The sequence below is a fragment of the Sus scrofa genome, chromosome 14 (genome assembly GCF_000003025.6).
Source record: "Sus scrofa isolate TJ Tabasco breed Duroc chromosome 14, Sscrofa11.1, whole genome shotgun sequence".
NCBI classification, from domain to species: Eukaryota; Metazoa; Chordata; class Mammalia; order Artiodactyla; family Suidae; genus Sus; species Sus scrofa.
Window position 1 is genome coordinate 126,878,979 of NC_010456.5, and position 12,287 is coordinate 126,891,265.

General features: G+C 50.4%; 1 protein-coding gene across 5 annotated transcripts in view; it reads right to left on the reverse strand.

Annotated features, from left to right (window-relative positions):
* HSPA12A (heat shock protein family A (Hsp70) member 12A) overlaps positions 1 to 12,287 on the reverse strand; it is a 185,376-nt gene that overhangs the window by 27,081 nt on the left and 146,008 nt on the right. For all 5 annotated transcript variants that reach the window (XM_021073398.1, XM_021073397.1, XM_013983787.2 and 2 more), the window contains 3 exons: positions 12,001 to 12,187; positions 9,449 to 9,553; positions 3,637 to 3,753 (listed from right to left, as the gene is read on the reverse strand). In XM_021073398.1, coding sequence (XP_020929057.1) covers positions 3,637 to 3,753; positions 9,449 to 9,553; positions 12,001 to 12,187 — 409 coding nt within the window. The remainder of the gene's footprint in view (positions 1 to 3,636; positions 3,754 to 9,448; positions 9,554 to 12,000; positions 12,188 to 12,287) is intronic.

Below are 12,287 nucleotides of genomic sequence, written 5' to 3' on the forward strand. Positions count from 1 at the left end.
GGTCACGGGCTCCACTTGGGAGTGTCGGGAGGGTAAGAAAACCCGCACTCCAGGCCAAGGATGTGGGCGGGTACCACCCCAACTACTCTGCTCCTCAGCCCTCCAGCCAGCCAGGAAATCCCACCAGGGGCTATGTCCACAGCTGAGAAAAAGAGCCAGACCGGTCCAGGGCTCAGCTGGTCTGGCATCAAGCTGCAAAGCATTACAGCTGCACCAGTTCTGCATGTCATGGAGTTGAGTTTTTTGGTTTTGGGGTTTTTTTTTTTTTTCTGATGTGATTATTTTTCACTGCAGTTTGTTCAGAAAGGGAGGCAAAGATAAGCTGCCACTCCATGTTAGATGAGCATCGTACATAGGGGAGCATCATTTATTTAACAGGTTTCTGGAACCTACGAGAGTTATGCGTTTTAGGCAAAGCGCCTCTGGAAATGCACTGCACTGTCTCCTAGGTGCGATGCTCTCAGGACCCAGTGGAACCATCTCCTCATTCTAGCCCTTTCCGAGGGCCTCAGAAGAGGTGTCAGGTGTTCTCTCTGCCACCATCTTTTCACTGAATCCTCTACAGCGTCTAAAAAGCTGTCCTGGGGCTGTGGATAATAAAAGATAGAGAATTTAACCCACTTTCTCAACAAGCACTTGACACAAGAGGAGTCTGGGGAGTCTCAGGGAGGAAACTGCCTCATGTCGAGTGCTGGGCCGCCCCCACTGGCAATGAAGCACAGGCGCCCCCAAGTGCAGGCCCCCGGCCCATCCACTGCAGGGTTGCTCTCTCCTGGGAAGTGCTGCCCAGTGCCACCTCTCCTGGTTCTGCATCCTCCTCTTCTAGGCTGGTGGGAGGATGAAATTCAGCCTCCACGTGACTGTGCCATGAACTTGGACTCAGGAGGCCTCTGATAGGTCGGGAAGGAAGGGTTCCATCTGCCATATTCCAGCAGAGAGGATGACTTGTTTCCCAGGTGTCCTGCGGGAGAACCAGCCTTCCTCCATCCCAGCTCATTGGCCCGAAGCCAATGCTTCAGGCGGAAGGGCTGGTGGGCACTCTCAGGTCTCAGAAGCTCGTGGGGCCAAAAATTGTGTAGGTTGCTCAGGTTCTGTATTTGCCAGCATTCTCCAAGGAAAAAGAACCGGTAGGATGTATGTCTATGCAGAAAGAGATTTATTATACGGAATTGGCTCACATGATTATGGACACTGACAAATCCCAAGACCTCAGTCAGCAGGCTGGAGGCCCAAGAGAGCCAAAGTGATCATTCTCTTGCCATCAGGTTCAAGACCCAGAAAGAGCTGATGCTTTAGTTGGAGTCCAAAGTCAGGGTAAAAACAATGTCCCAGTATGAAGGCAGGCAGGAGGAATTCTCTTATTCTGTCTAGGAAGGTTCAGCCTTTATGGTCTAGTTAGGCCTTCAACTGATTGGACGAGACCCACCCACTTTAGGGAGGGCAATATGCTTTCTTCAGTCAATCAATTTCTATGTTAATCTCATCCGAAAACACCCTCACAGCAACACTCAGAATGATGTTTGACCAAATAAATATCTGGGTACCCCTAGGTCCAGTCAAGGTGACACATAAGATTAATCACCACAGGTACACATCTTTCTTATTCTTATAACAAATGGGAAGTGAGAAGGTAAATTTAGACAGATGCTAATTTTGGCCACAGAGTATCAAGCTCCATTTCCATTTTGTCCTGAAGAACCTTCCAGAAGACAGACTAAAGAGGGTGCCCCTAACATGCTGTCTGCCCCTTCCCAGAAGGACAAACAGCTTCAATGAACCACTCAGATGTGAGCAGCTTGAGAGCAGGGCCCCTGTCCTGGTCACATGGGATCTGAATCGAGCGCCTACCCCAGTCCTGGCACAGGAGGCCCCTGGCACAGTCTTGTTTCAGGAATAAATGAATGAGTGAACAAAGGATAAATGAATGAAGGGTCTCTGCCATCTTCAAATCCATCCAGTGATGGTAAACTGAACACAAGTATCAAATCAGAACCACAAAGGGTCAAAAATTAAGCTGCACAAACACTGCACTGGACAAAAGTTACCTGCATGGAGGGGACAGGCCATCTGAAGGGCAGCTCTGGGCCTCAGGAGGCAAATTCCCCTGTCCCTCCATCAGTGCTTTGGCAGAGACTCTGCCCAGGGGCTGCTGACCCTCCTGCTGCCTGAGGTGCCATATGGATTTGGCCAAAGCCCAGAGGATGCCACGCCATGCCCCCCCAGGGTTCCCTTGGGTCCCCACAGCATAGAGGGCCTCTTTCCACACCCCCCTGCTACCCGCTTAGAGGGGCAGTCCTTAAAGAGCCTCCCCAGGACTCCTAGAGCCCTGACAAATCCACTAGCTACTTCATCTCCTTTTGCAGGCTAAAAATAAGAACTGCCCCCTTTCCGGGTCACACGTTTATTGCTGAAGTCTTGCCAGGAGCTGGAAAATGAAATCAAAACCATGACTCTTGCGTGTTCCTCCTGGAAAGACTGTGTCTTTGCAGACAGCCGTGTCCCAGGGCCCAGCTTTGGATCCTCGGACAATGCCTGAAAGCCGACAGCACGGAAAAGCTCCATGATGCCCAGTGCTTCTGTCCACAGTGAAACTGCATGTGTGGCTCTTCCTTTTTAAAGAAGCAGCGTCTCTCTGGAACTTCCATCCTTTTCCTTCAGCCCCATACAAACAAATCTATTTTTGGCCGATACACAGACCGAGCCAGATTCTCACGCTGAACAGAGGAAGGAGAGGGCAGAGGAGGGAGGAAAGGGAACGGGGAGAGTGGGAGAGGGGACCCTGCCCTTCCTTGACCTCCACCTGCCACCTGGAGTAAAGCCCCGGGGAGTCAGGACAATTCATGACGCCAAGCTGCCCAGGGCCACTGGACTGCGTTTGGTGCTCAGGGTTGATTCAGTGGGGATTTAAAAGGAAAGGTTTGTACATGTGGCCGCAGATGCAACATCAGAGCTTCCTGAGAAAGGTAGCTCTCTCCTGAAAAGGCGTGGCAGGGGACAAGGGGACATCTGTGACCTTAGTGCATCTCCCCAGCCTGGCTCAGGTTTGAAGTCTCTAAAAACGGATTCTCAGCACAGAGTTGACCCAGGCCCCAGGGTGGACTTTCATTTATTAGCTCAGGGGACTGAGAACAACAGAAGCTCTGTTCCAGGGATGTCCATGAGGATGCAAGTTCGATCCCTGGCCTCGCTCAGTGGGTTAAGGATCTGGCGTTTTTGTGAGCTGGGATGTAGGTCCCAGATGCAGCTTGGATCCAGCATTGCTGTGGCCATGGTGTAGGCTGGCAGCTGCAGCTCTGATTCGACCCCTAGCCTGAGAGCCTCCATACGCTGCAGGTGTGGCCCTAACAAGAAAAAAAAAAAATTTTTTAATTGAAATGCTAGTCCCAAAGAATCTACAGTGATGACAAGACCTGGAAATAAATAAAGCCAGAAAGAAAGCTAAGCCCAGCCCCTCCCTTTGTTGCTGTGACCCCCCAGGAGGAAGCCGAGGCATGGGAAGGCTCCTGGTGGCCTGGCCTGTGGGAGACACTTCACTGCCTCCCAGGAGACTGGTGAGTGCTTGGGGACACCTGAGTGGGGTGACAACCACCGCCGTGCACATCGTGGGCCCCTGCCCACCCCCAGCCCCGCACTGACCTGGTAGGCCGCTTGTCGCATGAACTGCTTGGCGGGCTGCTTCCAGATGGCAGGTACTGTGATGACCCATCTGACATCCGAGTTCTCGAACTCCGAACCCGCCTGGTCACTCAGCTCCTGAAGCCAAGGAAAATGCAGCAGGTCAAGTGGACAGGCCTCCAGGGGCTTCACTGAAAATTCAGGCTTCCTGGCCATGAACTCTTGGGGCCTCTATTCCACAGCTTCCTGAACTTACCAGCGTCGGGGAGCAAGAGTCTGTTTCCTGAATATTTGGCAAACAGGAGCTCCCAGCTCCTTCCACTTACTGGATGTAACTGCAGGTGGGAGGCGGGCAGAGCTGAAGTCTTTGGCCACTTCCTAGTCATGTGACTTAGAGTAAGTGACCACCTGTCAGGCCTCAGCTTCCCTATCGGTGCAAGGGGAGTAATACTACCTTACTCATACAATTGTTGGGAGGTCTGATAATTTTCTGAGCGCTACACGTACTGACAGCACGCCATTAATCCGTTTGAGAATCCTGTTAGGAACAGACTAGAACTACTCCTTTCTCTACTGATGGCAAAGTAAGGCCTAGACATGTTCAGTGTCTTTGTGATGGTTGCCCAGCTAGAAAGAGGCAGAGCTAAACTCTGAACCCAGAACCAGGTCTATCTTGATTCTAAAAGCCAAGGTCTTCCCTAAAGTGTTACTTTTGGTCCCATATTGGAATAGAACCTGGCCCACGGTGATGTTTCACAGCTGGTGGCATTTGTTACCGGAGTTGTCCCTGTCATCCACTTTACTGCAAGCCCAGCACATCAGGGGACTTTTCCTGGCAGAGTGAGAAAGACTTGAACAACATGACCTAGGCGACAACCATGCTGCCCTTAACTTTTAGTTCAGGTAAAACCACATCAGCAGGAACCCCATGGATAAATGGGATGGGCAGAAGCATCAGAGGTGTCAACCAGGCCCACACAGACAAAATTCGTCTCTAGCATAGTTCTCAGACTCAGCATTGCCACCGGTAAAATGGGAAGAAGAACCCTAACCCACAGAGTTACGACAGGATTAAATGAGAACACGTGGGACACATCCAGCCCAGGGAAGACCCCTGATGGATGCTAGTTCCTTTCTTTCCCTTCCCTCCTGTGGTCACCTGCACCGGACGAATCTGAAATCAAACCTAAACACACACTAACGTGCTTTTGCATCAAAGGCTGGGGAGGTGTTTCAGAAGATGAGGAGGCTGGAGGATTTTTTTTCTACTGGGTATCTCACTTTCTATTTTGTTTCATGTTTTTAATCTTGGGACTGACCCACCCTTCTCACTGAACTAACTTTCTCTTTGATTAGTAGGCCTTTTTTTGGGGCCTTAAAAAATCTTTCCATTTTTCATTGTGACAAAACATGCATAACATGAAATTTACCATCGTGGCCATTTTTAAGTTTATGGTTCACTAATGTTAAGTACATTCACTAAACTTTTTTTAATAAACATGTCTTTAAAAACATCTCTGCTTTAGACCATCGTGGAATAGCCTTTTTTTTTTTCAATTGGGGTATAGCTGATTTCCCATGTTGCATATATTTCTGGTGTACAGCAAAGTGATTCAGTTTTATATATTATTTTTTCCATTATAAGTTATTACAACATATTGAACATAGTTCCCTGTGCTATACAGTAGGTCCTTGTGGTTTATCTATTTCATATGTAGTAGTGTGTATCTGTGAATCCCAAACTCCTAATTTATTCCTCCCTTTCCTTGGTAACCATAAGTGTGTTTTCTATGTCTATGGGTCTATTTCTGTTTTGCAAATAAGTTCACCTGTATCATTTTTTAGATTCCATGTGTAAGTAATATTTGTCTTTCTCTGCTTGGCTTACTTCACTTAGTATGATAATCTCTAGGTCCATCCATGTTGCCGCAAATGGCATTATTCCATTAATTTTGATGGCTGAGTAATATTCCACTGTATGTATGTACCACCCACATCTTCTTTACCCATTCATCTGCTGGTGGACATTTAGGTTGCTTCCACATCTTGGTTCTTGTGAACAGTGCCACTCTGAACATTGGGGGCATGAATCTTTTCGAATTAGAGTTTTCTTCTTTTCCAGGTATATATCCTGGGGTGGATTGCTACTGAAAAACAGACATTTTTTGTTGAGGGTGATTTTGTTTTGTTTGTTTGGTTTGTTTGCTTGTTTTTGTTTTGTTTTTTTGTTTTTTGTCTTTTTGCCATTTCTTGAGCCACTCCTGTGGCATAAGGAGGTTCCCAGGCTAGGGGTCAAATCAGAGCTGTAGCCTCTGGCCCAAGCCAGAGCCACAGCAACGCAGGATCCAAGCCATGTCTGCAACCTACACCACAGCTCATGGCAACGCCGGATCCTTAACCCACTGAGCAAGGCCAGGGATCGAACCCGCAACCTCATGGTTCCTAGTCAGATTGGCTAACCACTGAGCCAAGATGGGAACTCGTGTTTTGTTTTTTAATTGTGTTTTATTTCCTTGCAGGTCTGCACTGGGCTTTAAAAGCAGGTGATCCTGTGATGGGTTGGGAGGCGTTCTAAGCATGGCAGCCTTGACCCTCCAGGCTATTTAAAATTCTTTAAATAGGAAGAGGCTCAAAGACGAATGATGGGCTTCCCCAGCTGCATGGAAGGTTGTCTGCAGAAGCTGTTTGTTCGCCAGTGGGTGGAGATGAGCCTGGAAGGGAAGGAACCTGGCACTGACTGAACATCTCCCGTCAGGCACTTTCACTGACATTCCCTCGTGAACAATGACACCGCACCAACAAGGTGATGTCTGAGGCATTTTCCTTGAGCTTATTCTATCCTCCAAACCCACCTGTCCCTCGAACACCAGCCAGCCCTATGGTGAAGGGCCTGGTTCCTCTACATTGCCTGGAACAGCTTTTCTTCTTGGAATTTCTTTACAATGCGTTCCCTGCTGGCAGAAGGTTCCCGAAGCCTCAGGCTGAACTGACAAGTCCACAACCCCCACCTGCACCCATGCCCCTGCCTGACCTCCGCCCTCCCACCTCCACCCTCCTCTTAAAGATGGGCTGTTCACGCCTTTCCTCTTGGCCAACTTGAGACACACTCCTGTGCCTGGGCTTTCTCAAGTCCTACATTTTCTCCGAGCCCCAAGGCTCCTCTTGCTCATCTGGAGGCCCCTGCCTCCCTCCGTGCCGTCATCTTTCTCCAGGCCCTGAGCCGTGCCCTCTGGGATCCCCTTCTTCAGGCCAGCTGAGCTGCCCTCTTCTTTGGCTTCTCCACCTCCTGGACCGACGGCAGCTCCCCTTCTTCTTCTTCTTCTTCTTTTTTTTTTTTGTCTTTTTTGCCATTTCTTAGGCCGCTGCCTCGGCATGTGGAGGTTCCCAGGCTAGGGGTCGAATCGGAGCTGTAGCCACTGGCCTACGCCACAGCCACAGCAACACCAGATCTGAGCCTCATCTGCAGCCTACACCACAGCTCACGGCACCGCCGGATCCTTAACCCACTGAGCAAAGCCAGGGATCGAACCCGAAACCTTATGGTTCCTAGTCAGATTCATTAACCACTGAGCCACGATGGGAACTCCGGCGGTTCCCCTTCTGCAGGTCCCAGTCCGCCTCCCTGCTCCCGCCCAGTCACCACCTTCTTCCTGAGCACGAACCCAGCCTGGCCTCCCTCCCTCTTCCTTCCTCAGAGTCCTCTCCCCATCCCTTTCTTGGAAGAGAGATTTCCCAGGAACCACTCTTCCCTCCACCCCACCCCCCTTTATCTTCTTGGTCTTCTTGTTCCTCAAGGGGCCCCGAGGTTCTCGAGTCTCAGCCTCACCCCCAGCCCTCCGTCAGACCGGCTCCCACATCTGAGTGAGCTGCTCACACATCCTGCCCCCACCTGCAGGTCCTTGGGACCCCTGGGGTCTCCCCTCCAACGCTATCCTCGTAGCCAGGGATTCCCTCACAGGAAGGCCTCCGATGGCTCCCTCTCCCCAGGAAGCCATGTGAGGCGCGACACAGTCTTGTCCTGACTCACGGCTTCTGCTCTGGCTGCAGCTGTGCCCTCCGCCTGCTTCCCACAGCTGCTGGCTATGCGTTCTTTCTCCTGCGCTGTTCCTGGGCCACTCCACCAGCTTGAAACACCCGCCCTTCCAGCTGCTGTCTGTCTGAGGCCCCCAAACCCTCTCCTCTGGGGACAACTCCCTGCTACTTCACTTGGGCAGAACCCCTGCCTGCACCCAATGCGCAGTGCCCCCAGTTACCTCCTGGCATCACTGACCCATTGACGGCATGCACCTTGCCCTGTGGTTTTCTACACGGCCAGGACTGGGGCGAGCTCTGGCACATGGAAAAAAGTACTTGGAGTCCTCTTGTGGCAAAGTGGGTTAGGGATCCAGCGTTGTCACCATAGTGGCTTGGGTTGCTGCTGTGGTATGGGTTTGATCCCTGGCTGTGGAACATCCACATGCCACGGGCACGGCCAAAAAAAAAAAGTACTCCAAGTGAAAGGTATTTGAATAGACAAGAGCAGTACTGCATTCTCACTTCTTTGTCTCCCTCTGGCCCTATTTCTAGAATTCTCTTCTATCTCTAGAATTGACTAAATTTCTTCTAGTGATTACCAAATACCAATGCTCCTGAAGTTCCCAGTTCTTTTTGGATAGCACTCAATGCATGAGGCTCTTTGGTCACCTGATTTACATCTACTCGTCACCATGCCCGTGGGAGGGGACACTAAATGGACAGCCATATTCCACTTAGAAATCAGCCATTCTCTGCATTCTGGGCCATCATTGCACAAACTCACTCAGCTTCTTCCATGGGGTCTAGAGTGGGGGAGGGGCAAAAGTAACTATTTACCAAGTGTTTACTCTCTGTGGAGCCCCCAGAGAGGCAGGTGGTATCTAATGTTTCATTTAATATCTTGTCCTTTTTTTAGGGCCCCACCCATGGCATATGGAGGTTCCCAGGCTAGGGGTTGAATCAGAGCTACAGACACAGCAACACGAGATCTGAGCCATGTCTGCAGCCTACACCACAGCTCACGGCAATGCCGGATCCTTAACCCACTGAGCAAGGCCAGGGATCGATCCCGCAACCTCATGGTTCCTTGTCGGATTCATTAACCACTGCACCATGACGAGAACTCCATAATTCACCTTTTAAAGTGCATAATTCATTGGGTTTTAGTATATTCACAAGATTGTGCAACCATCTTGCTAATTTCATCACCCCCCCACCAAAAGAAACCCATACCTCGTGGCAGGCACTGCTCATTCCCACTCTCCCGCTGCCTCTGGAAACCACAAATCTCCTTTCTATCTCTAAGGATTTGCCTCTTCAGGATATTTCATACAAATGGAGTCAGACAGTATGTGGCCTTTTGTGTCTGGCTTCTTTCACTGAGCTTAACGTCTTCAAGGTTCATCCATGCCACAGCATGTATCAGTACTGCATTCTTTTTCATGGCTGAATAATACTCCATTGTATGGGTGGGTCCCATTGAGTTACCCACTGATCAACTGATGGACATTTGGGCTGTTTCTGCTTTTTGGTTATGAATAGTGCTGCTATAGACACAAGTTTTTGTGTGACTGTATTTTCACTTCTCTTAGTATGTAACTAGGATTGGAATTGTTAGGTATGTAGTTATCCTGTGTTTTAACCTTTTGTGGAATTACCAGGCTGTTCTTCACGGAAGCTGCACCATTTTCCCTTCTCACCAGCAATGCATGTGGGTGCACCATGCTTCTGAATACGAAACCGACGCTCTTATTCCCTGGCTGATCCTGCTCCCCTGGCAGGCAGGTATCCCCTCAGCAAAGCACTGATATGTGCCTACCTTCAGCGCCTGCTCCTTAAAGTACTGCAGGGCATAAGCAAAGATTTCAAGGGCTTTGACTTTCTTGCCATTTGCTGCTGTCAGGTCTGTATCCATGGTGAGGTCCTGGAGCAGGGGACAGGAGGGAAATAGTAAGATGACAACAAAGGGGAGAGGTGCCTTCTGGCTTTAAGCACTGCCACTGGGAGACCTGGGGAACCCAGTGAGCCATGTTTGTGTTTCCTGGCATGGGAGGGGCAGGCTCAGATGGCATGTCCCCCAGGATAGGGCTGGCAGCACTGTCCCCTTACCATGTAGGAGGCTCTGCCTGTTCCCTCAGCCCCCACCTCCACTGCTCCCTCCTCCCCTCCCTCCTTCTTTTCCTCTTTCCCAGATCCTCTGGGAGCAGGGGTTTCAGGGCAGCAAGAGAATAGGGGAAGATAGAAAAGGCAGCAGGTGCCACTCCCAGTGCAATTTACACACTATTCCACACATGGACACATATGGTCACCCTGGGGAGCCCCCCACTGGAGGACCAGCTAATCGGGCCATCTCACTGACGTGTATGATGCTAAACAGACATGAAGCTTTTGCTACCCAATGAGCTGCCAACCAAGGCACAAAAATAGAAGAGCTCCTATTTTAAGGCTTGTGCTGTCTAATCTGCTGGGAGCCCAGCATCCCTGCTTTCCTTCCTCTGCCTGAAGCTACGGGGCAGCTGCTTAGTGCAGTCCTCGGATGGAGATGCTCCATAAGATGCTGGATGGACTGAGGTCATTAGAACATGAGAATAGTCCCCAGGGGGTGGGGATGGGCAGAGAGGGGGAGTGACCATCCAGAGGAAGCCCTCAAGTCTCCTGGAACCAGCAGGCTCATTACTGCCAGGGGAAAAATCATTGGGGCTTCTGGATTGATCCAGGCTGGGTAATTAGTCTTTGCCTTTGAAACGGGAAGGGGTATCAAGCTGCTAACCTGGCCTCGTGGGGTCTGCCTGCCGCCCTGACTCCTCCACACAAGCATACTCCTCCCATACCCGGGGCTCAGCAAAGACATCCCAGTTTGGGGGCAGCAGTCCCAGGTGGCTTCCAGGTACCAGGAAGCCATGGGCTTGGAATTGAAAAATTCAAATTGAAAAAAAAAATGCCTGTGCTTCTACCAGCAGGCAACTGCTATCAGGCACTGAATCCCATCAGGTGAAACAGGAAGGATGCATTTCCATGGAGCAGAAGCTGGTCTGTGTCAGAGAGGGACAACCACATGGCTGAGAACAGAGCCCTGGAAGGCAGGCTGTGGGCTGCGGGGTTTCCCAGTAACATTAGTTTTGTCATCTGCAAACACTTAACAGCAGACATGGGGAGATAACAATGAAAGGAGCTAGCAATTGACTTGAACTTATTAAGCACCCGCACAGTTCTAAGAGCTTCGTATGTTGTAATTCCTTTCATTCTCACGACATCCACGGGAGAAAAGCACTCTCAGTGCATCCGTTTCACAGAAGCGATAGAGCAAGGCAGGAGAGGCTAAGTGACTTGGATTCAGTAACTCAAAGGCGAGGCAGAGGCGGATTTAAACCCAAGCCATCTGGCCTCAGGATCCATGGTCTTAAACACTTTGACCATCCCACGTCTCTAAGTACTGAAAGTTAAGGAAAATTTAAGGGATAAAATGCTTAAATTGAAAAAAATTCCGGAGTTCCCATCTTGGTGCAGCAGAAACAAATCCAACTAGGAACCATGAAGTTGAGGGTTCGATCCCTGGCCTCGCTCAGTAGGTTCAGGATCCAGCATTGCCATGAGCTGTGGTATAGATCACAGACGCGGCTCGGATCTGGCGTTGCTGTGGCTGTGGTGTAGGCCGGTGGCTACAGCTCTGATTAGATCTCTAGCCTGGGAACCTCCATATGCCGCGGTTTCGGCCCTAAAAGGACAAAAGACAAAAAAAAAAAAAAAAGAAAGAAAGAAAAAGAAAAAATTCCGTTCTATGGCCTGATATTTCCATGGAGCTGGGGAAGGGGTCATCTTATGGAACACTGGCAGGTTGGGAGCAGAACTGCTTCCGACCTGGAACTGCCAATTATTGGGCTTGATTTCCTGAGCTGCCTCCTTCCGCATACGGGTTAATGAGCCAGTTGTTACTGGTCGTGACTTCCAAACTGGGTAGTTAATAGCCACTACCCTGAGCCCCCCAAATGCTCCCTAGCCCCCGAGTCCTCCCTCCAGGATGTTCTCCCAACAATCCAGCAACTGAAAGGGGATCTCTTGGCGCAGCAGGGGGCCCCCAGCACCCCCAAGCCTGTGCACCAGCCAGTGTCCACTCTGATTGGTCAATTTCCAAAGTGAACACGTTGCTAATATTTTGAAATTCTCCCAGCCTGCGTGCACATCAGCAAGTGCTGTGTGTTCCACAAAAGTGCTATGTGTTCCAGTGTCTCTAAAGTCAAGGTGAATGGACCTTCATTTCTGTTTGTGAGAAACCAGAGGTTTTTTGGGTTGGAAAGACCCCACCCCCACCCAAGCTGGAGGAACCTCCGCTCTCCAATCGGAGAACTTGGGGCCAAGCAGAAGCCGGCTTACCCCAGTGATATGCAGCTTCATCTTGAACTTCTCCAGGTACAGCCACTGCTTGGCCTCGTTGGGATCCAGGTCGTGGTAAAAGTCCCTGGCTGCGTACCCGAAACTGTGGAACTTCCTCTCCGGAGTCAACAAGATGGTGGTGGGTGTCTTCTGGTTGGACACCCCAGGGTCGCCTCCTTCCCATCGCCTGCCACCCAGGAAAGGCAGAGGTTATGGGCCCTTCTTCCTAATCCCAGTGTGGGAACACCTACTGCTTACAGATATGGGTGCTCCCAGCAGCTGCCACA